The 26,130-nt window shown below is 64.2% G+C and overlaps 1 protein-coding gene and 1 long non-coding RNA gene across 2 annotated transcripts; one reads left to right on the top strand and one right to left on the bottom strand.

Annotated features, from left to right (window-relative positions):
• Nucleotides 1-466: 466 nt before the first annotated feature.
• Nucleotides 467-1,278, bottom strand: GRIFIN (galectin-related inter-fiber protein; the record flags this gene model as incomplete). Its single annotated transcript, XM_082715031.1, has 3 exons — nucleotides 467-637; nucleotides 932-1,091; nucleotides 1,193-1,278. The coding sequence occupies 3 exons, from the start codon at nucleotides 1,276-1,278 to the stop codon at nucleotides 467-469; spliced, it is 417 nt and encodes a 138-aa protein (XP_082571157.1).
• Nucleotides 1,279-1,935: 657 nt separating this feature from the next.
• On the top strand, nucleotides 1,936-6,862 carry LOC309855099. Its single transcript, XR_014306618.1, has 2 exons — nucleotides 1,936-2,225; nucleotides 6,695-6,862. It is a non-coding gene; the product is annotated as an uncharacterized lncRNA (long non-coding RNA).
• The last annotated feature ends 19,268 nt before the right edge of the window (nucleotides 6,863-26,130 follow it).

Raw genomic sequence — 26,130 nt, forward strand, 5'->3', positions numbered from 1 at the left:
GGGAAGAGGTGAGGGGTCAGACCATCCCCAGGACACACACAGGTCTCGGGGAAGACCCCACCCCCATCTCTGGTGGGGAGACTCTAGGGCTGCGTCCATCACCCCACCTCACCCTCTCCAACCCCCCCAGAGCAGCGGAGCCCCTGCAGCCTGCTCAAACTTTATTGAAGGCGGAGCTAGAATGGGAGGGGCCGAACCACACACCACTCCCCTCAGCTCCCCCAGCGTGGGCTCCACCAGACAAGGGACGGTTGCTGACTGAGGCTCCCTCCGGGGACTTCGGGCACAGCTCAGTGGCCCCCGTCCCTGCAAGCAGCCAAGACACCTGCCTCAGCCCCAGCCCGGCCCAGACCCCAGCACAGCCTCAAGGGTAGGACATGTTCGGTGGGCCCTGCTCCCTCGGGCCCCCTCCCAGGCTGCTGGGGCCTGTCGGGGACAGAGCTGGGCAGTTGGGGGGGCAGGTACATTACCACCAGCTCAGGTCCCTCCTGGCCAGCTCCACCTGGGCCAGGCGGTGGTCACTGAGCACCTGCACCCGGGTGATGGCCGCCAGCGGCCTGTGGCGGTGTGCGAACTGTAGCACCTTGTGCTCCTGGGCGTGGACATGGAAGTGCTCCGCGTCTGAGCTGACCTCCATCTGGGGACAGGAGGCTGGTGACCCACAGCCCGTCACGGAGCCCAGGGCCCCTCAGCACGTGGAATCCCCCATCGTGCAGCCCCCCCGATGGGAGACCTGCACCCCCGCCAGATGGACGTCTCTGAGGGGGGCAACCAGCTGCAAGACTCCCCTGGTCTTTACCCAGAATCCTCCGCAGTACATGGGGACACAGCGTCCTTCCTGCCAAGCAGCAGCAGGATAGCCTGGATGGCCTCCCGGCCCCCTTGGGCCTCCCCCTGCCCCCACGGGCCTCCCCTCTGCTGCCCTCATCACCTCAAAGGGCTCCCCCGGCACCAGCGGGAAGACACTGGACACCTCCTCCTGGCCCCAGCGGCCCCCCTGGAACGTGTTGCCCACCACGGTGGCGCTGGAGAACCGGGGCTTGACGTGGAAGGCAATCTCCCCCGCCTCGGACAGGAAGTTGATCTCAAACCTGGGGGGGGGGGTCATGGGAGTTGTGGGACAGCAGGTAGCTGGGGAGTCACCCCACCCAAGGCTGAGAGGGGCTTCCTTGGGGAGGGCAGTGACCCTTACTTGTCCTCTCCAGAGTCAGAGTGTCCCTGGACCAGCAGGCTCCAGCCAGGGGCCAGGCCCCCTGCACAGAAGGCTTCGAACTGCATGCAAAAGGGGGGCAGAGTGTCCCCCACCTGTCCAGGAGGCCCCAGCCCACCTCACCCCCAGCACGGACTCTTCCCCGGGACCCTGGCCCAGCGTTCCCTTCACTGCAGGGTGGTAGGTGTCCTCTGAGCCACACCCCCTCATCCTGCAGGCCTGGGGAAGGGGCACCTGGGTACGGGGGGGGGGGGCGGCTGGCCCTGCACCCTTGTCACCTACCTGCAGCGCCATCTCGCTTGCCTGCTTTTGCGGGCGTGGAGCCTGAGCCCAGACTTATAGGCAGGTGGGCAGGACACGGGAGCCCCACCCCTGGGACAGCGGGCAGACTGACCGGCCCCTCCCTGGCCCCAGCCCTCTCCCCCAACCTTATCAACACATATGCTAGTCAAGCGCCAGAAGCAGGGTGGCAGGCCCTGGGCCCCTCCCCACCCCCCACTTCACTTACTAGGGTCCTAGGAAAGCACTTCTGCTTCCCACCCCGAGCAGCTTCCTCCGGGCTCCAGGGACCCAAGCCCTCATCACTGCTCAAGGGAGAGGAGGTGGGGGAACGGCAGGCCTACCAACCCGGCCTGGGCCTTCTGGGGGCCCGGCCTGTGTCCCTCCCAGCCCAGCCCAGCCCAGCCTCCCCGGCTGCCCTGCTCCAGCCAGCTCAGCTGGCCCCGTGGGGCACTGTGCCGGGATTAGGCTGGGGCTGTGGTCAGCGCATTCCTGGGCTCTGGCTGATGGAGTGGGGGAGGGCCTTTCCCATACCCCAACGCCCCTGCTGGCCTGGAGCCTCAGCCCCTCTCAGCTGAGCTGGGGAGGAGGCCTGCCCGGGGGCCCCCAGAGAGTGTGTAGGGGAGGGGTCAGGGTCTTTAGGGGTGGCTGGGGGGCCACCTGGCTGGACTGTCCAGGGAGCGGGCCTTAAGGGGAGCCAGGCTGGGCCCGAGGAGCGCTGGGGCTGCTACATGCGGTGAGTGTGTGTGTGTAGGGAGTGTGGGTGTGTGGTGAGTGCGGGATCCCATGCAGTTTCCCTGCCCAGTGCATCTCCGGGGGATGGGCACCCATCTGCACACCTCAAGCCCCGGGGATAACCTGGCTGGCTGTCACCCCCTTGTTACCCTCAGCCTCCCCCGTGTGCGGGCCAGTCTTGACGAGGGGAGGATGCTAAGGCCGGACTGGAAGCTGAGATGGCCAGGATGGCCCGTTGGCGGGGCAGGGCACTGTGGTGCACCCGGGCCAGGCTGCAGGGGGCAGCACTGAGCAGTGGCGGGGGGGGGGCGGGGGGGGGTGCTGTCCTGACTCCCACCTTGCAGAGCCCTGTCCCAGCCCAGCCTGGCTGTCCTAGGGTTCACAGGCCGCAGACCCCTCGCAGCTGCCTCCCTGTGAGGACCACGGAGAAGGGAGGCCCTGCCACAGCTGGCCAGCAGGAGGGTGAAGCCCATCCGTGCCTCTCCACCTCCGTGTCCTGTGTCCTGTCCCCTGTCCCTAGAGTGTTGGGACTGGGCAGTCAGGGGTCCAGAGAAGGCTTGAGCTAGTAGCCTCTGGGCCTCAGTCTTCCCAGCTGTGCCCTGGGCTCAGCAGTCTTGCTCTGCCGTGCTAATCTCTCCCCCCCTGTGCCTGTCCCCTCAAAGGGAGAGGGCGGTCCAGGCAGCCACAGCCCTAGCTGCACACAGGAAGCTGGGCCATGGTCACCTTACTTTGGGGTCGGCGGGGGCACTGATGGAGGAACCTTGGGAGTCAGCTGTCTAAAGCCCTAGCCAGGCATTAGGGGACCTTCGAGTGGGGCTTGTCCCCCAGACTCCCTGGACAGAAGGCCTGAGCTCTCTGCCTGAACAAGAGCACTGGTGTGGGGTGAGGAGGACTCAGGAACCCCTGCCTGGGCAGGCCCGCTGCTCCCTGAGTCTCCCTGAGCCTCCCCTTTTGAGCATTGGGGATTTGCAGGAAGCCAGGGGGCCTCGAGGGCGCAGGGCTGAGAGCCTGGTCGGTCCATGACCAGCCTGGAGACCTCCCAGTAGGCCTACCTACACGAAGCAGGCCCTGGGCCTCCACGCACACTGTGGTACTTGTTCCTGATGTAAGCAGACACATGGCCAGGCTGTGGTCTTGCCCGGCCTGGGCTTTGCAACCTCTCCCATGAGGGGCAGGAGCCAGAAGCAGTCTAAGCTTCCCCGTGGCTGCAACCCGAGAGGCCCGAGTAGGGCCGGGGAATGGAAAGAGGGACATAGAGGTTCCATGTGGTTGGCCCAGCCCGTAGGCACCCCCCAATGTCATGGAGTTCAGGTGGGGCCACAACCTGGCCCCGGGGGTCAGGGCAGCTGTGGACAGTGCACCCCCACCCCGAAGTTGCTGGCCAGGCAGCACTGGGCCCTGGGAGCAAACAGAGCTGGCAGCCCAGGTGCCTCCCCCGCCCCCCTCCCGGATGTGCGGTTTTGCCCTGGGCTCTGGACCTTCACGGACTCAGAGGAGGCCGAGGCTCTTCACCAGGACTCAGCACCGCATCCAGTGGGATGGGGCGTTGTCTGGGCTGGCTTCCTGGAGGGGGTGGCGCCTCAAGCAGGCCTTGAAGAATAAGGACTTAGAAGGGTGCTGGAGGGTGAGGTCTCAGGCCTTGCACGGGGGCGGGGCGGGGGGATCGCTTGGGAAGGATCTGACACACCTTCGGGACAGTTCTCAGCGATCCATGACCTCACCTCTGGAGAACAGCCCACCTTCCGTGGGCGTGCCGGAGCCGGTCAGTGCCCCGGCTGGCTCAGACTGGAGGAAGCCCCCAGAGTCCCTCAGGGAGGGTGGCGGCGCGAGAACACCGGTGCCCAGTCTGCTGCTCCTCTCAGTGTGGGCACCCAGCCCGGCCCAGCCGTGGGCGATTCCAGGTCATTGGGATCTCGAGCCAGCCCTCCCACGACCCCCACACCGTCCCCCACCCGCATCTGGAACCGCTTGCTGATGGCATGGTCAGCACAGACAGTCTCCACCCCGACCTGGCAAGGGGCAGTGCTGGAACTGGGACATGTGGCCTCAGGCTGGCTGTCCCCCTGGCTGGGCCCTTGGTGGCCTTTGGCACATAGCAGCTGGTTCTCCTCTCTGCTGGGACTGTGACGCGATTGTGCATTCTGGGGCAGCAGGGAGACCCAGTTCAGTATGTAGCGTGCTGCCAGTCAGGAGGCTGCGGGCCACCATTGCCCAGATGGGGAAACTGAGACCCAGGAGCCCCATGGAGGGCTTCTGTGTCCCTCTGGAGCCCCCTGCCAGCTATGCCCAGCCAACACCCGCCCCAAGTCCCACCTGCTCACAGCTTAGCCCCATCTCTCATAAATCCCTCCTTGCTCTCCCTCCTCTGAATCATTCGCTCACTCAGGGCAGCAGTCACGTACCCCAGGCCATTCATGGAGGCCCTGCTGTGTGCCAGGAGCTGCCAGGTACCCTCCGGGGTCAGTAGGAAGGAGGCAGGTCTGAGCCCGACCCATGGCAGCCCTTCTCTTGCTCCGTGTGGACGGAGGCCCCCAGGCCCAGGGGAGGAAGATGTGGGGGCGATCGGGGAGCTGAGCTCATCGTGCCTATGGTGGGTTACTTCTACGGTGTGCCCAGTGCAGTGCCTGCCACACATGTCCCTCGCTGGGAGAGGGAAGCAACCTCTCACTCATTCACTTGCTCAGAACACATTTCTTGTGCACCTGTGATTTGGAAGGCCCTGAGCAGTTTCACAGACATACAGGCAGCCATGGTCCCCGCCCTCACAGAGCTTCCAGTGACTGAGGAAGGGGCAGGCATTAAATGACTAATCCAGTCTTACGTTATCCAGTTATCAGTTTCTGAAGGGAAATCTGGGGAGGGACAATTGTGTCCAGGGGGGCCTGGCCTGATACCAGCAGGTCAGGGAGACTTCCTGGAGGAGGTGACTTTGAGCTGAGCCCAGAACAGGAAGGGCTCACCAAGGATGGGGGAGCATGTGCAAAGGCCCTGGGGAGGGCAGACCTATGGGAGTGTGAGGGGCCAGGATGGGGCTGGGGAAAGCATGTTGCCACCCCGTCTTTGCTGTCTGGCTGGGGTCCAGCCCTTCCAGCCTCCCCTGCCAGGCGCCACCTTCCCTTTCCCTAATTTGGCCCGGCATTTTTCCTGGCCAGGCCACCCACCCAGTGCCTGGCCATTGTCTGGGTGTCTCCTGCTTCCCGCCCTTGAGTCTCTTATCACCCGGAGAATCTGCTCGCTTGGGGGCATTTGGGGGCTGATAAGGCTTTGCTGGAGCCAAGGACAGGCAGGCGCTGCCTGTTCTGACGCTACCCCTTTGCTGGCATGGGCTGGCCAGCAGTGGCCGAAGGATACTCAGCAGACAGGGCCCGGCCTCCCCACTTCAGGGACCACAGGGCTGCCCCTTCTACTCTGCACCTTTCCCTCTATTCCCTACAAATCAGAGCAGACCCATTTGCTTCTTACAAGCCCCTTTCTGGGCCCCAGTGTCTCCATCTGGGGTTGTGGGATCGTGGGCATGGGCCAGATGCTCGGCCAGGGGACAGAAGCAAGGCTGCCCTGGCCAGGGGAGGTTGGGGCCTGGCTGGCGCTAGGGGATCCTCTCGGGGGACACTGGCAGTGAGCGAACCAGGATGGCAGCCATCTCTGAGGGAGCTCAACTAGCCTGCCCCAGCCACCCAAAGGGCTGGCACCCTGGGCCAGGCACGGGAGGCCATGGGAGGCCCTTGCAGGGCTGGGGGCCAGCTGTGCAGGGCAGGGTGGGGGTAGACATCTGGACTGGAGGGGGGCTGTGATGATTTCTCCAGATGGGCGCTGGGCTCCAGGGTTATAAACACGCAGCAACAGCCGGGACTCGAGGAAGGGAGAGCTGAGAATCCGATTAGATCAGAAAGCAGCTGGGTGGGGGTCCTGGAGCCGGGCTGTGGTGGCTTAAAGGTAGGATACTGGAGCTTCGATAATCCCAGGGCTCTCCCCTGGTAGCAGGCCAGGGTCTGGGACACCGGATGTAGGTTCAAGCCCCCACTGTGTAGACAGGGCGGCCGTGTGACCTGGAGGTGCGGCCCCTCCCGGGGTTGGGGGGGCGAGGCACGCAGGGAAGAGGCGCAAACAGCACAGACTCCCATTCACTACACAGCCTTGTGGGGGCAAGATGGACATGTGTTGCAGCAGGACAGATGAATGATAAATAGCTTGACAAGGGCACGGAACATTCTAGATGTGTGTGGGCTAGCAAGAAAGGGAACTAGAGAGCTGGGCAGTCCGTTTTGGTAGGTACTGACCACATGTACCCATGGAGCTGCTGAAATGGGTTTTACAAGACTCAGTGCAAAAAAAAAAATCTCATTAATAATATTTAATATCGATTACTTATTAAATGAAATTATTTTTGGATATAGTGGGTTAAATAAAATATATTATTAAAATTAATTCCACCTGTTTTTAAAACTTTTCTTTTCTTTTCTTTTTTTTTAGGTAGGCTCTACACCCGGCACAGAACCCCACGTGGGGCTTGAACTCATGATCAAGACCTGAGCTGAAAACAAGCTGGCCAAGACCTGAGTTGGACACTTAACCGACTGAGCCACCCAGGTGACCCTTTTAAGCTTTTTTTTTTTAACATGGCCATGAGAAAAGGTCAAATTAGTTCTGTGGCTTGCATTTCGTGTCTATGGAACAGTGCAGAATGGAGAGGGTAGGAGGGAGGGGTGGGAGCACTGGGGCCAGAGCTGAGAGGGGGCTCTCAGGGGAGGTGACCCCTGAGACCTTGTGCTGAGAAGGTCGCAGCCCAGGAGACCTGGGAAGAAGAAGCAGACAGAAGGAATAGTAGGTGCAAAGGTCCTGAGGTGCAAGCGGCCAGCAGCTGCGTTTCTGGAGTGTGGGAATGTGGGGCAGGGGTAGTATGAGGTGAGGTCGTGAAGGTGAGCGGAGGCCACGTCTGTGAGACTGACAGGCTGGGGCCACACGGAGAGACTCCAGTGTCCCGCTCCCCCATCCCCCAGGGCCAGGCCAGCTGATGGGGAATGAGCTGGTCTGGGTCTGCCCCGACTCTAGAACCCTCTCGGGACGGTTCAGGCCCAGCATAGCCAAGAAGCCCGCGACCGCTGCCTCCCCCTTCCCTCTAGACACCAGGATGTCGTTGCCCTGTGCTGTGTCCTCACAGCCCAGTCCGGGCCCGCTGCCACCTCCCCCTCCCGCTCAGGCTGACCCCCGTTGGCTTCCAAAGCTCCCGCCAAGACTCTCGGGAAAGGCCCAGGGGAGCCGCCAGCTCCCGAAATAACCTCACACCAGTTCCAGGACATCTGCAGAGGGGCGGAGTGCCGGAACCCGGGGCTATGAGCACCGCTGAGCCCCCGCGGGCTGGGGGCTGGGAATGAGGATGCAGGGGATGGGGACAGGGAAACAGAGGGAGAGCAGCGGGTGGTCGGGGGCAGGGAGCCCCTGTCAACGCCCCCAGGCCAGCAGGCCTCCAGAGTACAGAGGAGCTGCACCCAGGAGTTGGCGTCGGGTGGGTGGGTGGCGCTGCAGACGATGGGGGCTGGGTAGAGGATCAGGGCCAGGCACTCGTGCCCTGAGACCAGGCTGGGCCCCTCAGGACTCAGACGTCTACAGGGCTTATCTCCTCGCCCCTCCCCCCCGCTTTTTCCCAGGTGGGAAACAGGGTGCAGAGAGGCTGAGCACGTGTCCGGGGACCCCAGTGCATGAGCAGCAGGCGAGGACAAGGCTGGCCAGGCGCCTTTCCCTCGGTGGCCTTCACGCGCTTGGTCACTGTCCTCCCAGCTGGCCGACAGGCTGACAGAATGTTCTCCCCCAGCACTGGGTCCCCAGGGGGCTGGGACTGTCTTCAAACAGCGCGGCGTGCGGTGGCCAGGCCTATGGAATTTCCCCAGCCTGAGGAGCACTGAGGCGGGTTTGGGAGGGGAAACCGAGGCAGGAGGGGGCCGCCCTGGGCCCAGTGTGGGATTTTGGGACAAGAAACTGAGGGTCGGTCTTTTGAGATGAAAAGGGTCTTCCCTACAAGTCCCCCAGCCAGATCCCCATGATCCGCCCATGCATTCAGCAGTTCCCTCTAGAACGCTCGCCGTGTGCTGGGGGCTGGGAGACCATGGCGGACACGGGGAGCAGGCCGAGGGAAGACAGGCCAGGTGGGCAGAGGGGAGGCGGGCAGCCCAGAGTGGTCCGGGGCTGTATGGTCAGCACCAAGACTCTGCAGTGTCTGGGGAGCCCCCAGTCCACAACCTCTCCCAGCAAAGAGAGGCGCTTCCTACTGAAGACCCGGCTGGCTGCTCGGTGGCCCGTGGCCGTTCCCTAGCCCCCACACCATCCCCGCCCCCCCAAGCAGGCAATGGTGGAAACTTGGCATCATATTTCTCAGGATAGAAAATAAAAGCAAAGAAAAACCACTCGCATGTGAGCTCCTGTGGTGAGGAAGAGCCTTCCATGGGACATTCAAGTGAGGGCCACCGTAGGGTGCCCCAGGGAGCCGTGAAATGTAGGAGGACAGGCTGGGCTGACAGCAGCCTCGCACCTCACGGAAGGACGCCCACCCCGGGGAACAGGGAGCTGTCCTGGGGGCTGGTCAGGGTGACCGGACAGAGCCTGTGGTGCCTTGGGCGGGGGGGTCAGGAGAGGACCCAGTGGAGAGGGAAGCCGGGGTGCGTGGCCAGCAGGGAGCAGGAGAATTTTCAAGGGGAGCTGATCCCCAAGATCCGCCCCCTCAAACCACGGCTCAGCAGTTGGGGGGGCCTGGGGCAGACAGAGTGCAAAGAGTGGGCGGGAGGAAGTGGAGACCCTCCTCCCACCACGGCCTTGGCCTCCCCACCCCAGACAGGCTCAGGGCCAGCTTACCAGCTCACTGCAGCCACCGGGGCCACCCGGGTCACTCCCACCCCTGCTCCCCTCTGTGCTCTGACTGCTGCTGCCACTTCCCTGGGCTGGGACGGACACAGCATTCTTTCAAAAACATTTCCTTTGCAAAATAATCCTTCGAAATATGTTTTTGGAAATGGACTCCTGATCTGAACAGGAAGAAGTTAATTATGGTCCCTCCCCAGAGGGGTGTGGGGGAGGAAGCCCGGGGGTCAGGAACATGAGTGAGGGCCAGGACGGACGCTGCCCCGCCGCACCCCAGGCCTGGCCTCAGCTCCCCTTCCCCAGGACCCCTGGTCCCCTCTGCCGTCCCCACCGCCCCACACCCATGATGGCTCTCCAAAGCCCCAAGCTCCCCAGCCCACAGATGGGGAGACAGAGACCCGGGGAGGGCCAGGGACTTGGCCAAGGTCAGAGTTTGGAGGCAGAGCCCCTCCCCTGCGTGGCAACCACGTGGATGTGTGGGTGAAGGTGTGCGTGTGCAGGTGGCAGAGGAAGGCTCGTGGGGTCTGTGGCGTTGGCTCAGCTGGCCGGGGCGGTGGGGGCTCCAACTTCCCCACCTGCCAGGTCACCTTCCCAGGTGCAGAGGCACTGGTTGGATTAGGATCCCAGGGGGAAGAGGGTGAGGGCTCCCTTCAGGCACTTGTCCTCAACACCCCCAACCACCGTCCACACAAGGGCCACCTGGTGTGCCCGACAGACCGCCTCTGGGTGCCTCTGGATACCTCTGTCCCTCTCCGTTCTGACGCTCTGTTCTGGGCCCTGCATCTCACAGGTACAAGGGCTTATAGTGATCTCGGACGCTGGGGTGTCCGGACTCCTGTCCAGCCGGGGGGCCTTCCCCCCCAGCCTCCAGCACCGGGGTGAGAGTATAGGTCTCAGGCAGGAGCCCCGTCCTCAGATCTGCCATCCCGTCACCACCGCTGTGCGAGAGCCGGGCGAATGCGTCCCGTCTTCTGGTCTGGGTTGCCGGGTGGGGCCGACGGGCTAAAATCAAGATCAAGGCATCGGCAGGTTCATATTCCTCCTGAGGCTCTGCTTTCTCCAGCTTCTGGAAGCTGCCTGCGTCCTCGGCTGAGGGCCGGCCACAGGTTCCAAGGCCACAAGAGCACCCCCCACCCAGTGTCGGTGGCCGGCCCCACCTGCCTCCTGACCCGGGTGCCGAAGACCCCTGTGATTGCACTGGGGGACACCCCCGGGACCCTGGATGCCCCCTCCTTCTCTAGCTTCGCCGAACCACATCCTCAACGCCCCTTTGACCGCGAAAGGGGACATCGTCACAGGTCCCAGGCAAGAGGCTCTGTTCCGCCTGCCACATCGTCCTTCCGTGTTGTCTGTCCGTCTGCTCACGTGTTCCTCTGACCTCTGACTGTCCTGTACTTTATTTGCCTGCCTGTCCGGTCGGCAGGCCAGCCGGGGGTTATCTTTCCATCTCCTGCCTGTCTGTCGGGGCAGCCATTCTTGCGGTCATCCGCCCGCCCATCGGTCCATAGAGGGCAGGACGCGGCAGAGAAGCACCAGAGAGTCACGGCAGGCGTGGGGGTCACAGGCTGGGGCCCTGAGCCCTTCCACTCTGCCAGGCTCAGTCTGCCAGTCTTCCTCTTCCTCACAGCTCCTTCCTGAAAGCCACCGCTGTCACCAGCCCCCAAAGACAAGCAGCTTCCTCTGTCCAGAGAAGGGCTCCCTGAGTCCAGAGGGGCACAGCTCACCCTCCTGGTCTCTGGCCCCCACCCCGTGGAGCTGGGGGCATCTGCTCCGTGGGCTCAGACCCGGCGTCGGCCCCAAGGGCTGTGGAGGGAGCCGCTGCCCTAGTGGACAGACGGTTGCAGGGCCGCAGGGCCGGGGGGGGGGGGCGCTGACCCCACGCACTGCTTCTCTGCCCCTCTGGAGTTTAGTGCGGGGGCAAGCCTTGGGTCCCGGGGGAGGCTGTGGGAAAGGCCCCCGCAGACCCCTCGCTGGCTTCAGGGTGTCTTGTGGGGGAATGTCAGTCACCCAGGGCTTGGGGAGAGGGTCCTGGACCAAGCCCAGGATGATTCGATGAGGAAAAAATGCCCCCAAGAGGACAAGCTTGCCTCAGCTGCCAAGACGGCCACGCTTGTCACAGCCTCACTCGCCTTATCTCCCCAGTGGGAGGAGCAAGGGGACGCCAGGCTCCCTGGCCCCTCAAGGGGACCCCAAACCAGAGGCTGGGACCTCTCTATGTCTCGCTGTGTCTGTCTCTCACTGTCTCCCTGTCTCTGTCTCTAACAGTCTCCACGTCTCATGTCTCTGTGTCTCACTGTCTCTGTTTTGCTCTGTCTCTCATGGTCTCACTGTCTCTGTCTCTCACTATGTGTCTCACTGTCTCTGTGTCTCACTGTCTCCATATCTCTCTGTATCTATGTCTTGCTATCTCTCTCACTATCTCTGTCTCTGTCTCACTGTCTCTCACTGTCTCTGTCTCGCTGTCTCTGTCGCTTCCTCTCTGGCTCCCTCCACTCCCTCCCTGACCACACTCTCCCTCTCGGAGCCTCAGAGACACAGAGCCCCTGCCATGTAGTGTGAACCTCTTCTCCAGGATGGGATCCTCGTGGCCAGTAGGAGTGACCTCAGGGCAGGCCGTGCCCCCCGTGGGTAACCCCCAGAATCTGCATCCCTTCCTCTGCCTGCCTAGGTGTTCAGGGGTGGCCCCCTAGGGTCCAAGCCCAGGACACGGTGTGGTCAGGACCCATGACTCAGCCAGCATCCCGGAAGTCCTGAGCACAGGGGTGGGGTGTATGTGTCTGTGGACAGGTGTGGATGTCTGTGGACAGGTGGGGTGGGTATATGGACAGGTGTGTGTGTGTGAGTGTCTGTGGACAGGTGAGGTGTGGGTGAGTGACTGCGTGTGTGGCTGTGTGCACGGGTGGCAGGGTGTGAGGACTTGGCAGAGACAGATGCTTCATGTGTGCGGGTCCCCGCAGGGCCATGGTGGTCACCTGGGCCTGAAGCCTGCCCTGCAGCTGCTGGCCTGCTCCATCCCCCGTCCACTCTCCACGTGGCCTTCCGAGGTACAGGCCCGAGAGGCCACCTCCTGCCACCCCCCCCCCCGCCGGCACGTGGCCTGTGAGCGGCAGGCAGGAACGGGTGTGCCGGGCTCGTGGGCCGGGGCTGCTGGAGGGCCCGGAAGGGAGGCGGGCATCCCAGAGGTCCCCGGGGGGCCGGGGTGGGCCGGGCAGGCGTCCGGGCGGTGTCTCTCAGGGCCACGGCAATGCCCACGGCCCTGCCTCCCGCCCCCGCGGCCTCCCCCAGACCCGGGCTCCCCTGCGTCTGGGAGCACACCGAGTCTGTGGGGGTCACATCGCTGAGGGGTCCGGCTCCAGTGTAGCCCTCACCGGCGTGGCAGGCACAGCTGGAGAAGGAGTCCGGACGCAGGAAAGACGGCTGACCCCGAGCCCCGTGTGTGTGCCTGACTCGGGGCCTCAGCCGGTCAGGAGGGCGCGGATCGCCTGCTTCCGTCCCCACCCGCTCGTCGAGCAGCTCCGGGCCCTGATGGCCCGAGGCTCCGGGCAGTGGCTGAAGCCCAAGGGCTCTGGCCCTCCCCAGTCCCCTGCCCCTCATCAGGGCTTGAGGTCCCTTTCCCCTCGTCTCCTGAGACCCCGGGGAGGCCAGGGGGGCCGGCGTTTAATGAGGAAAGGGAGTGACCTGCTCTCCCGTGCCAGGGACAGCCCCCAGGGCCCTGCCCCCTGCGCCTGCAGCTCCCAGGGGAGCAGTGTGGGCCCCTCATCTTGCTCCCGAGGCTGCCGCGGCCCCCACACTCCCCCGCACCTATGAAGCCGGTGGGGCCACAGGCCGGTGAACGGGGTCTGGGAGGGCCTCCTGCACATTTGGGACATTTTCCATGTGTGGACCGTGGAGGGGGCTGGGGGTCCAGAAAAGAAGAGAGGCTGGTGGGTGGGGTTGGGTGGGGGAGCAGGCAGGGAGGGTCGCAGGCCCCCTGTTTCCCGGGCCACTTCTCGGTCCCCTGCCCGTCACACCCGCAAACATGCACATGCACACACATACACACGCCTCACACTGTAAATGCTGGTGCTGGGCTAGGAGAGGCATGTGGGGCGTCAACTCTGGGGCGGTGACGGACCCTCACCACCTTCTTCCTCCCCGCAAAGAGCAGCCCCGCTCAGCACCCAGCACGTGCGTGGCTGCCCTGCCTGCGGCTGACCGTGGGGGCCCACTCGGACCGCAGGCCTTTCCATGTAGGCAGCAGGCTGGGTCCTGGATCCCAGAGGCCAGCCTCTGTATCTGTGATCTGGTTCATGCTCAGATCCCCCACCTCAGTCCAGTTCTCCTTGAGGTGGGGGTGGGGCGGGCCCCGGGGCCCAGGGAGTCACGCCCGGCTTCTGGAGGTCGTGGCTGGCAGGCGGGACTAGAGCACAGGCCAGGCTGTGCCCAGGGTGGGGGCTGCGTCCTGTCTGTCTGTCCATTGTTTGCAGCCAGAGTGGAGGGGAGGGGCTGGGGGAAGGCGGGATGTGGGAGCAGGGGTGGGGCAGGGAGGGCCAGACCTGTTAACAAGCTTCTTCCCAGCCCCCAACCCTTCTTACCTCCCCAGGCCCTTTCCAGGCGGAAAATTCAATTAGTTTCGAGCAACTGCTTTGCTTAAGAGCCAGAGAAAGGGGTGAAGAGGGAAGGGGGTCTGCGTGGCGGCTGGGGTGTGCACTGAGGGGATGCAGCAAGGGGACATGGGAGGCCAGCAGCCTGCTTTATGTCTGCGTGTTTCTGCTGAGTCCCTGTCCTGTGGGCCTCCGTCGTGTGACTTTGTATGTGACCGTGTGTCCCTGGGTCCTTGTGTGCCCGCTCCCGTTCCCTGCACAAATGCGGCCCTCACAGCCCCCAGCACCCCCGCGTGTGCAACGGCATCAGTCCTGACTGCCAACCCCCTGTCCTGGCTCAACTCCAGGCTCTGGGCTGTCGAGAATGGATGCCTGGTTGTGGGCGGGGGGTGGGGGGTGGGGGCGATGCACACAGACAGACGGGGAGCATTGCCCCCTGCAAAATGCAGCAGGCCACCACCCACGCTCAGCTCCCCAGGCTGGGTGCTGATCTAGGCCTCATACACTCTAGCCTTCTAGCCACAGGGCCTTTGCACATAGCCTCCCCCCATGCCTGCCGGCTTCCCCTTGAGGAACCTTGCCCCAGCGTGGCTCAGTCCTTGTTTTCACTCTCCAGTCATCCCTGGGCGTCACAGCAAGTAGCCAAAATCCTTTGTGACGAGGTGGGGGTAGTCCTGCCAGGACCTCTGTCTGTCCCTGTGCCCGGAGTTGTGCTTGGTAGATGTTGGCTGAGTGAGGAAAGTACCAGGTGCATACAGAGGCTTAGAAGCACCCTTCTTTGCCTAGCAAACTCCTGTGCACCTCGCTCCCAGCACCCGCTCCTCTGGGATGTGCAGAGTGCTCAGAGGGTCAGTGGGAACAAGGCACTGCAGTTTGGCCCTCTGCTGGGGCTTCTGCGCCTGCCTCTGGGACCTGCTGTCTCCTGGCCCTAGCCCATGGTCTGCCATCCTGCCTCCCTTACTCTGACCCAACGACCGCACGGACTCCCTTCTTCCTGCTAGGGTCCCACTCAGAACGCACATAGGACACGTGGGAAAGGATCTGGTCCATGTACCTCTTCGTGGAAGGCCTCTGTGCCACCCAGGGTGCCAGATGGGGCCCAGGAGGCCCGTCTGACCCAGTCCTGTGTCTTGGCGCCTGTGCCCCTGCTGCCCAGCTGGCCTTCCCCCTGGGCCCCTGCTCCCGCTCTGCTCCCCAATTCCAGGGTCTCTGAGGCTGTGAGGAGTGGAGGGGGGCCACCTGAGCCGGCACACTGTGGTGCCCTGGACACAGATGGGGCGGCAATTCACAGGGAGACCGGGGACATGGGGAGGGCAGCGACCTGTCTGCGTGCTGGACGCGGAGGGACCCCTCCCGGCAGGTACAGGGCCTTCGAGGGAAGGAAGGGGTTTGGGCAGGCCAGATGCGGGGAGGGGCTGCCTGCAGAGGAATGTGGCCTGGCCCCTCCTCTTCCCCCAGGAGGGACAGAGGCAGATGGCAGCTGGGGGGTTGAGGACAAGGGGGAGGCCCAGCCAGCCCGGCCCGAGGCCCCTCGTCAGTAGCTCTGGGGGCACATCCTTCTCAGGTTCCTGGCCCCCCAGCCTGCACCAGCTGTGTGCAGCTGGGGCCTCGTCCTAAGGAAACCCAATACTGGGGGAGGGGGCGGGGCTGGGGTCCAGGGCACCAGGCTGCTCCCGGACCACTGTGCATGGGCTTTTCCCCAGCCACTTGTGACCTGCTCGTCAATAGATGGTGACGTGTGCGAGCACACCAGCTGGGGGACTGGAGGTGGAAGCGCCCCAGAGAAGGCTGCAGGATGCTGGGTCCGGAGGGGGTGCCAGTGAGCCGCAGGAGCGAGAAGACGCCAGGCCCCACACCCGCCCCCACGGCCTGCTTTTCCCGGAACGTTCCTGCCCTGGCCAGCCTCTGGCACCTCCTTTCTCCCGTGGGTACCTCCCCACCTCCAGGAGGGGACAGGACTGAGCCTGGGGCTCTGCCCGTGTCCAGGAGGAGGAACTGAGGTCTGGAGACGCAGCCACATGCCTGATGCCACATGGAGCAGGCTTTGCTGTTGGAGGCCGGCTGCCCCCTCCACTCCCCCACCCCCCCCACCCCGGTAGAGGCTCTCCACACCCCCCAGGGCCCACGCCCGCCACTGTCCCAACACAAGGATGGGCGCACCGACCCTCTGCCCGGGCTGCCAGCTGCCCCCAGCTCCCTGGGTCCTGCTGGGAGCCCAGAAGGCATAGACCTGCAGTGAGGGGCTTCCACATGGCCGTAACCCCCGTTGGCGGGGCTTAGACACCTGCCCCGCCTCCTCCCTACCTCCCCTGCCCACCCCTGGCTGCCCACACGTTTCTGCACATCTCAGCTTTCAAGAGGCCTCTCCTTAGCCAGAGGCTGGGCCTCCTGCTCTGGGATGGGGGATGCTGTCTCCGCACCCCGTCCCTGGCCGGACTTCTCCACCCCCAGGTACAGACGGGTCCCCAAAGCCAGGCTGTTGCTGCCCCTGCGTCTCGCCAAGGGCTATCTGGGCCTATCACTCGGGCACCTTTTCTGGGCGTGCACGAGGCCTGGGGAGATGGAGGCCAGAGAGCACGTGGAAGGAGCCAGCAGGCAGGGTGCCCCAGGGAGAGAGCCGGGGAGACCCGAGGGCATTCTGGCCCCCACCCCCACAGTGTGGCCTGGGGCCTGGAGTGGGCCAGCATGTTTGTGGGGATCACGTGGGCTCCAACACCTGCAGGTCTCCCCCTCCCCAGGGCCCACAACCCCCCATCCCGTGGGCGTCTGGCTGGGTAACTGCCGGCCCCCTCAAGCCTGGGTGTCCCCACCAGGACCATGTACACGTGAGCCACAAGGGCGGAGGCTCCGCTCCATGCGCCCGGCCTGCGCCTGGCCGTGCGGGAATGCAGGGAACCAAGGTGGCGGCCCAGCACCTGCCCACCGCCCGCCCTGCCAGCCCGGCGGGGCCCCTTCTCCTCTGCTGCCTCTTTTCAGGGTCCGCGACAGGCCCTTTCAGGGCTGACGGATGGCAGGTCTGGATTTCCATGTCAATGGGCTGGGCTCGGCCTGGTAAGCTGGTTAACAAGCCCCCAGCCCCACTGGGGAGGCTGTGCCGGGTTAACACAGGCCCCTTTCTCCCGGGGCTCCGTGGCCTTGCGGTTGCCATGGCGCCCTGCGTGGCCTTTTGGGCCACGGCTAATCCTTTCTCTGGGGTTTCATCCTGGCCTTCCCACCCCCAGGCTGGTCGCCCGTAACTCGGTCTTGCCCAACAAGGCTGGTTTCTCTGCCGGGGTCAGGGGAGGCCATAAATCCAACCCCCAGCCCCGGCCCTTTGGCCCTGGCATTGTCCCCAAGTCCACAGCCCTCCCTTTCCGGGAACGCCAGTGGTGGGAAGGGACCCTTCGCCAAGTGGTCAGCTCCTGTCCTATGGAGTTTCTTTTTTGGGGTGTGGGGGGGTCCTGTCCTCTGCTTGTTTGTCCAACCTCGAGCCCAGAGTCCTCATCTCCCTTCTTTCTGCTCCCTCAACTTCAGCCGTCACCTCCATGCTGTTCCAGGAATGACTGTTCCTACCACAGTGCCTTTGCTCCAACTGTTTGTGCTCTTGTCTGGAACGTTTTCCCCCAGATATTGCCCGAGCTGACCCCGTTCAAATCTCCACTGTACTGTCACCTTCCCCATGAGGCCACTGGTCCTTTTCCTCCCACACCTGCCCTGGCTCTGTTTTCCCCTTAGCCTCATCCTCTTCAGCGTGCACTGAGGACCCCGTGGGCCACCCTCCTTCCGTCCAGACCAAATCCACCAGGGATGCTGCCGGCCTGTGGCAGGTGGCAGGCACTCTGCGTGAAAGACTGGGCAGCTCTCAACTCAGAGAAGGGGCCTCTGAGCCCCAAGGACACACAGCATCGGGAGGCAGAGGAGGACCCAAGGCTGGGCTGGTCTGACTTTATGCTTGAGGTTTTCATTGGGCCCAGAATCTCACCACAGAGACTGCCTTTCCTCTGTCCTCAGAAGCCAGAATCCCGGAGTGCTGGGGTTGCAGGACTCCATCAGATGGCCTCCAGCCCTGGGTGTGGCGCCTCACGGCTCCTCCCCTGCCTGCTTGCATGCATCCAGCAACGGAGAGCTCAGCACTGGGGGTGTGGCCCATGAGAAAGTGCCCACCTGTGGGTTCCAGCTCAGACGTCAGGGAGACTTAGCTCCAGGGGACATTGCTGGGGGCTCCTGGTCCTGGGGTGAGTGTGCCTTGCAGTTGGCACACAGGGAGACTGGCCTGTCTGTCCCCACACTGCACGGACGCTGATGCTGGCCAGGCTCTCTGGAGTCCTACAGCACTTGCTGGAGGCAGGAAGGCCAGCCACAGGCTCTGCTTCGCAGCGGGGCGAACTGTCTGAGGAGGCCCAGGCTGGAGCCTCACTTCCAACCCTGTAACCTCCCCCAGGTCCCCCGACAAAGCGGCAACGGCCAGGCCCCATTGCCGCCGGTGGAGGGACCTGTCCCTGCCATGACCGCTTTCCAAGCCTCAGTGCACCGGCGGGGTGTGTGCAGAGCAGGGCTTCCCCACAGCAGGCTGGGCCACCCACTCCCACCCCCAGGGTGCTACGCCGGTTCCTGTCCTGTGTGGGCCTGGCCCCAAGCAGCCCCCCGGTGGAAGTCATCTGGAGCAGGCCTGAGCGATGCTGGGGGTGGGGGAGCAGCAGAGCAGGGACAGGGGTGAGTGAGGCTGAAGGTCGAAGGGCATGGAGGTGCACTGAGGGGTGCGCAGTGAGAGAGGCCAACTGGGGGAGGACAGGGGTCCCGGGGCTGCTGGCCTCCAGGCAGGGACAGGACAGGCCATGCCAGCCAAGAGGGCAGGCCCCGCCTCACAGGGTGGCAAGGGGCCCCTCAGTGGGGGGAGGGACTGTCGGGGGTCCCGAGAGAAGGAAGGAAAGAGGAGGTGGAGAGGACCAGCGGGGAAGCCTTGCTCAGCCATGCGCGTGCGTGGGTGAGAGCAAGATTCCAGAACTCCCCAGGGAGGCCGAGGATCCAACCCTGCAGCTGCTATTGGCCACACTGTTGGGGACCATGGCTGTCCCTACCCTGTACTTCCTGCCCCCCCCCAGGGGCCCTCAATGGACAAGGCGTGAGGGTCGAGCCCCTCCTGCCATCTGGGAGACCTCACAGCGCAGGGAGAGGCCCAGAGACCTGCCCACAGTCATCCAGCGAGAACCCGTGACTGCAGAATGAAGAAATGAGGGTCAGAATGAATGACGGTCCTGCTGCAGCACCGTGGAGCCTGCGCCCTCCGTGCAGGAGAGCCCTGGCAGAGGGCAAGGCGCGGGCAAGGGGAGGCCTTCCTGCTGCCCTGGCCACTGTGCTGGGGGGCGCGCGCCAGCTGCGGGGGCCTCCCCCTCCCCCAGTTCATGTCTTGGGTGGTGGTGGCAGAGACAGACGTCCTGCCTGTCCCCGCCCCACAAGGCTGCTCACGGAGGCTGGCACGGGCTCCTCGGGGGGCAAAGGGGGCTGCCGCTGTGTGGGCGCCCAGGCCCGGAGCAGTGCCGGTCGGCGCGAGTCGGGGCAGGCCTGCCCACCTGGGAGCAGGCTCCGCTTGGCGCCTGCAGGGGCTGGAGGGCCCCCGCTTGCCACTCTGCTTTCCTGTCTTCCTAACCCCCAGCCTCAGCCCTCTGCCCAGCCTACCTGACAGCTCCTTGGCACCAACGGAACCTGGGGGGCCTTGTTCCGAGGTTCTCCCTCCCCGGCCTCAGTTTCCCGACAGCATCATGCAGGTCGAGGCACCCTCTTGGGCAGGGCTATGAGGACCCAGAGAGAAACCCCATGAGGGGTGCAGAGCTAGCAGGGGGACGTCTTGCTGGGGAATCAGAGTCGGGGAGGCCGAGACTCTGGAATGAGGCAGATCTGGGCTCAAACTTCTGCTCGTGGTTTAGAAACATCCGCTGAGCGCAGCTCCATGACTGTGCACGGCAGTCGGGGCTCCAGGTTCACTAGTGCAGCAGGAAGGGCCAGCAGGGGTGGCCGTCGTGGCAACAACCCCACAGGGCAGCAGGCTGTGTGCAGTGGCTTGCACGGCCCTCTCCACCCCCTATGGAGCAGGCCCTCTGATCATTCCAATCTACAGTTGGGAGAAACCGAGGCACAGAGAGGTCATGCGACTCAGCAGGGGTCATCCAGACAATACTAAGGAGAGCCAAGATGAAAACCCCTTGGAGTGGGCTGCCAGGGGCAGATAAACACGCAGAGTCACCTTGAGCAAAGCACCTGGCCCCTCGCAGCCCCAATTTCCCCACACCGCCCAGCCTGAGACAAACAGGGTAGGTGTGATGTCGTCAGAAGCAGCACCTAGTGTTGGCTGTGGGGTCCCCACTGCATTGGGCCTCCCTTCCAGTTCCTACAAAACGGGGTCTTGATCCCGACCCCCCTCCAAAAAAAGACCCAGCAGCCGAGGAGGGCAGGCCCCTTGCTGGGGGAATGTTTTCAGTACCCTCCAGCCCCTGCAGCCTGAGCCAGCAGACCTCAGGCCCCCAACCACAGCAGGCGGGGGTGCTGCAGAGCCAGCCGAGGGGGGTGGGCCCAGGGGTCCTGAGAAGGGGCGGGGCAGGGATCACTGCGGGACACACTGCGGCCCAGCCTCCTGGGAAAGCAGGAGATAGCATCCAAGCCCACCTGCAACCAGACGGCCACCCGTCTGCCTGCCATCCTCACTGGTGGCCCCTGGGGAGTGACCCTCCCTCTGGCTCCACAGAGGCAAGGATGGGAAGAGGCAGAGGAACCGGCTGCGCAGGACACCTGAGCCCAATGACCAGGCCTCCCAGGGGGCAGCCGCCGGGGGCTGGGAGGCAGAGTGGCGGCCGGTTCCCACCACCTGCCCCCAGAGGGTCTGGGAGGAAGCAGGTCAGCCGGCGGCGGGCCAGCTGGAGTCGGGTCTGACCCCAACCCGCTGCTGCTAGACACAGGAGACAAGGCCGGGCTCCTTCTGAGCTCAGGTTCTGAGTCTGTGACCAGGGGCACTGTCCCCTCCCAGGGCCCCTAGGAGCAAGGCAGGCATGCCGGCCTGTCACCTTCTTCACACCTGGGCGGCTGAGACCCAGAGCGGGGCTCACAGGAGGCAGTGGTGCTCTGGGCTCTCTGCTGCTGTAGGCCTGTTGCTTGCCACTCTGCTTTCCTGTCTTCCTAACCCCCAGCCTCAGCCCTCTGCCCAGCCTACCTGACAGCTCCTTGGCACCAACGGAACCTGGGGGGCCTTGTTCCGAGGTTCTCCCTCCCCGGCCTCAGTTTCCCGACAGCATCATGCAGGTCGAGGCACCCTCTTGGGCAGGGCTATGAGGACCCAGAGAGAAACCCCATGAGGGGTGCAGAGCTGGCAGGGGGACGTCTTGCTGGGGAATCAGAGTCGGGGAGGCCGAGACTCTGGAATGAGGCAGGTCTGGGCTCACCCTACTCTGTTTGGGGGCCCATGGACCCGGCTTTGGTCCAGGCTCTACCACCTTCCAGCTGGAGGAGGCCACAGCAGGCCACAGCAGGCTTCCACGTTGTGTACGAGATGCGCTGGAGAATCAGGGGAGCCCGTGTCTGGGCCCGGCTGGCTGCCAGGCGGAAGGCGCCTTCCGGTCGTTGGGGCAATCACAGGGCTGCAAGTCCTGGGCCTTGCTGGCCGGGGGCCTGGTGGCCATTTGCCTGGTGCTCATGCCCAGACCTGAGGCGGAGACAGAGATGTGCTTCTAGGGAGAAGGCCTCGCAGAGCGCTGGGGGCTGAGGGGGTGCTAGCCCCCTATCTTTGTGCCAGCCAGGTGCCTGGAGCCCCAGAACAGGTGGGGGGCGCAGAAGCAGGCCACCTGTCCATCCGTCCACCCTGTGCAAAGGAGGGGGCCGCCCCAGCCTCCACCATCTGGCAGGCTCTCTGCCCCTCCTAACTCACCCATGTCGAGGGCCCTGTGGCCTGAGGCTGCTCTGATGAAGGGCGGAGGCTCGGGCTTGGCAGTGAGGGAAGGTGCAGCCTCCCGACTCCCGGGCATTTAGGGTGTACTGGGTTGAATGGTGGTCCCGCAAAAAGACAGGTTCAAGTTCTATCCCCCCCACCCCACCCCAGAACCTGCCAAGGGGCTTTCTTTGGAGAAAGGATCTTTGCAGATATAATCAAGGCAAGGATCTCAAGATGGGATCATCCTGGCTTTAGGGTGGGCCCTGAATGCAGTGACAGCTGTCCTTATAAGAAGAGGGGAGGACTCAGAGACACGGAGGGAAGGCCGTGAGCCTGGGGAGACCAGCGGTGGCTGGCAGCTTCCAGAGGCTGGAAAGGAGCCTCCGGAGGGAACACCCCTGCCCGCGCCTTGATCTCCGTCTTCTGGCCCCAGAGCCGGAAGACAGTAAGTATCTTTCTTCAGGCAAGTTTGCAGTCATTTGCTACAGCAGCCCTGGGACACTGATGTGGGGGGAAAGGGGTGTGAAAAAGTTTATCTCCCAAACCTGGGTGGCTGGGGAAGGAGCAGGGGCCTGGGCGAGGGGCCCAGCTGCGGTGGGGGAGGATGGCTTAGGCCAGCTTTCCCCCAGCAACTTCTGGGGACATGAGTCCCACAGAACCCTGCCCCAAGTTGGGTCCACAGCCCACTCGCAGGTGCGCTGACAGCAGACCAGGCCTCCTGGGCCCGCAGGACCGGCTGGGCTTTCCTCCCGCCGCCCAGCCAGGGTCCCTCCCCATGGCCACCATTGCACAGACTGGTCCCCCGAGACGGAGCCTTCTTCCTTCTCCTCTCTCAAGGTCCAGTCCCTCCAGCACAGACATCCCCCTGTGGCTGGCCCAGCCCTCACCCATCACCCATCCATCCCAGACAGGCCCTCCCCAGTGTGACGAAGGTCACACTCTGAGGGTGCTGCCCATCCCCTCCGCTGCCCACACAGCTCTGGCTCATGGGGTATGCGTCGTGAACACCCCGTGATGTATGGGCATGTGGTCAGGGAACCCTGGTCGACCCCAGTGCCTTTGCCCCTGCTCTGTCCTCTGGCGTCTGCCCACATGTTGCCTCCTCCATTCTCTCCTTGACTGTCAAGCCCAGGTCAGCTTGGTCTCCGTCCCTTCCAGATATAATCAAGGCAAGGATCTCAAGATGGGATCATCCTGGCTTTGGGACCCTTCTGGTCCTGATGGGAGCTACATGTGTTTGCTAACAGTCTGTGCTGGTCCCCAGGGTACCATGAGCTCAGCGGGGAAGCCCGAGTCTGTCTTGCACCCGTTCCGTCTCCAGGATCCGTCACAGGGTCTACAGCGTCCACGTGCTGCCAGCTACATGAAGGGGAGGGCTCGGGGGCTGCTCAGGAGGACGGCGAAGGGGTGACCTGAGGATTCCCCAGCAGGAGCCCCCGGCCGTCCACCCAGTGCCTGTCTCTGAGCAACTTCAGGATAGGCTCCCTCTGGACCTATACTTCTCTCTTTGTATCTGGAGGGGTTGCCAGGCCTGGCCCAGCCTGCAGGATGCACCAGCTCTGAGTCCCAGATCCAGCCTCAGCAGGGCCCAGAGGTGCTCCCCCGATAGAAGGATGCTCTGGAATCAGTGGGCCAGGGAGGGTCTGTGGCCACGGAAGTCAAGAGGGCCCCAAACAGGAGAAAAGTTCCCAAGCGTCCAGACCTCCCTCTCCAGGGTCAGCTGCATGTCCCCAGCCCCTCCTGAGGGCAGCGAGAGCATGGGGACGGTCTCTCTCTCCACTCCAGGGGTCCCGGGGACACCGAGAGGGTCAGGGCAGGTGGAGGGAGGCCGTAGAATTTCAGCCCACTCTGGGGACCGCAGGAGCGGCGGAGGTCAGGGCAGGCTCCGGAGGAAGAGATAGGAGAGGACCAGGATGCACTCTGCGGGGAGCTGACTCAGCCTCCACCAGCCCCACTTCTCCGGCAGCGCCTTTTTGGTGGGGCCAACCTTCTGTCCACGCTGCTGCCACTGGCCGGACAGGAAGCACGTGGCGGGGCCGCGCCCTGGCCTCAGCCTCCCACCTTGGCCGGGCTGCCTCTCTGGGGAGCAGGGCTGAGGCCAGCCCGGCTGCCTCCCCGTTTCCAGGTCCACAGCTGTGCTGGAGGGAAGGAGGCCGCTCGGGCTGCGGGGGGGTGCGTGTGCACGTGGGTGCTCCCCCGCATGTCCTCTGCGTGCACTCACTCTGCGTGCACTCACGCGTGCTCTCTGGCTCGTGCGTGTGGCGTCTCGCCCCTGCATGCAGGTCCGTCATCCATAGCCTCACACTGGAGGACCTGCGTCTGGGGCGGCGAGAGAGTGCTTGGGACCCCTCTCTGCTGGGCGGGCCTCAGCCTTTGCGGCCTTGTACGGGGGCCCAGATGGGCTCTGCAGGTCCTCACAGCCGCAGGTGAGGAAGGGGAGGGTGATGGAGAGGCAGCACCCTCAGGCCTGGCCATGGGGGTGTCTCACCTACCCTCCAACAGCCCTACTCCTCCCCACCCTCGATTCCTCAGGGAGGAAAGGCCGTCCCCGAGGTCAGCTCCTGAAGGTGGCAGCCCGCTCCCCACCCTCCCTGGCCCCTCTGCTTTCTCATCAGCAGGGCCTGGCCCGTGGCTCTGTCAAGAGCACAGAAGAAAGCCTCCAGAGCAGGGGGGCAGGGTCAGGGGGACTGCGGGAGGCAACAGGAAGGCTTCGGGCATGCGGGTGTGGCCTGGCTCAGCCCCTGCTCTGTGCCTTTCCACAAGCGGGGCATGAGGGGCCTGGCAGGGTCTGAGGACCCAGTGTGTGTGCATCCCAGCCCACCAGGCCGGAGTCCCCGCTTCCCCGCGACCCCATGTGGACGCACGTCCACGTGCCTGCACTGGCTCTGGCCAGCGCTCCTGCGGGCCAGGAGGCACATCCCTGTCTGGCCCAGAATGCCTCTGTTCCCACGCCGTCACAAAGGCCCCCTGGGGATGGAACCTAATCTCGGGCTATTGAAGATCTGAAAGCCTCGGCCCCTGGCCCTCGCCCGCAGAGGGCCCCGCCTGGGACATCCGATCCATCGCCGCCAAGGGGGACACCGTCTCCCCAGGGCCCCCTGCCCCACTGGCACACACAAGGAGGGAAACTGGGTCACCGGAGTAGAGTGACAGCAGTGGCTGGCAGGGATGACACCAGAGTGGGGACAGGCAGGTCCAGGGATCTGCCCCAGGGCACTCAGCCCCTCCGGGGGCCGGGGACTGCCAGAGGCCCTGAAGTTTGGGGGGAACAGCAGAGACGAGAAACTGTCCGCCTAAGATCAGCACAAGGTGTTGGGGACAAAGGTGACTGGGGACCCTCCCTTCCCCCACCTGGAGAGGGGCCTGTAGGCCATCTTGCTCCCCGCGCCCCTCTTGAAGCAGGCCAGCCGGCCAGCCGCACTTTCCCCTGAAGATGCCCAGCTCCTGCTTGGTTTCCCAGCCCTCGGAGTGCGTTTCCAGAGCAGCCAGGAGGAGTCAGGCCCAGCCGGGAGCTGCTTCTGGGAGGAGAGAGTCAGCCCTTCCCTGGCTGCTGTCTGTTCAGCATCACGAATGACCTCTGAGCGGAGCCCCTCACCCTCCTGCACACCCCGAGTGGGGACCCTGGAGCTCAGCCCCACGGGACTGCAGGATTCCCTGTGGTGCTGGAGACCCACAGGAGGAGGTGAGCCTGCCGATTCTCGCTCTCCACGGTGGCTGGAGACACAGGCTCACCCCGGCATGGCCTTGGGGCAGGACCTGGCTTCTCCTCCCCCTGAAATGGCCTTCGCCCTTATTACCCGTTTGTGGGTCTTGCAAGCTCTTAGCTCTGTTCTGGAGCTAGAATGTGTGCTGGGGGCCTGGATGGGAAGAGATAAAAAGGCGTGAACCTGGAAAGCTTCTCCAAGGAAGTGGCGGCTGGGACGGGGAAGCCGGGATGGAGGGGCTGAGCCTTCCAGGCAGAGGGGGCGGCAGAGGACGTCGGGGGGCTGGCAGGCAGGGAATGCAGCGGCCAGGGCTAGCCCTCCCAGGCCGGGAGCCGGGAGGCTGAGATGGCTCCAGACCAGGAGCCCATTTCTAGGATTTGGGGGCCAGCCCTCATGTCATCCAAGACCACAGTGCCCATTCCTCAGTGGGCCCGCACTTCCGGGCATGGACGGGGCCTGGAATTATGATCCACCTCCCACCTCGGGCGACCACGGGCTCTGTGGCCTTCAAGACGGTCCAGAGGGCCTGCTGGCTTGAGCGCTGCCTGCTGGACCTTGGCCCCATGGAGTGAGCTGCCTGGGAGGAAAAAGGGGCCCACTGGGCTCTTGCAGGCCTGACGTCACCGTCAGGCCCAGAGACTGCCCGGAATGACCACAGAGCAGCCTGGGGCACTCGTGCCCTGCCGGCCCCTGCAGCTTCCTCTGGCAGTGAGGACATTTACAGCCTGGGCAGCCCAGGGCCAGGTCCTCCCCACCCTGGGTGCCCTGGGAGGGGTTGCCACACAGGAGGACACTTGGGAGTCCACTTGGGCCCTTTGCGTGTCAGCACTGCCCCTAGCCTGTTCCAGAACTGGGGTAGGGGCACCCGGGGTAGAG

This window comes from Mustela nivalis (genome assembly GCF_964662115.1).
Source record: "Mustela nivalis genome assembly, chromosome: 19".
NCBI classification, from domain to species: Eukaryota; Metazoa; Chordata; class Mammalia; order Carnivora; family Mustelidae; genus Mustela; species Mustela nivalis.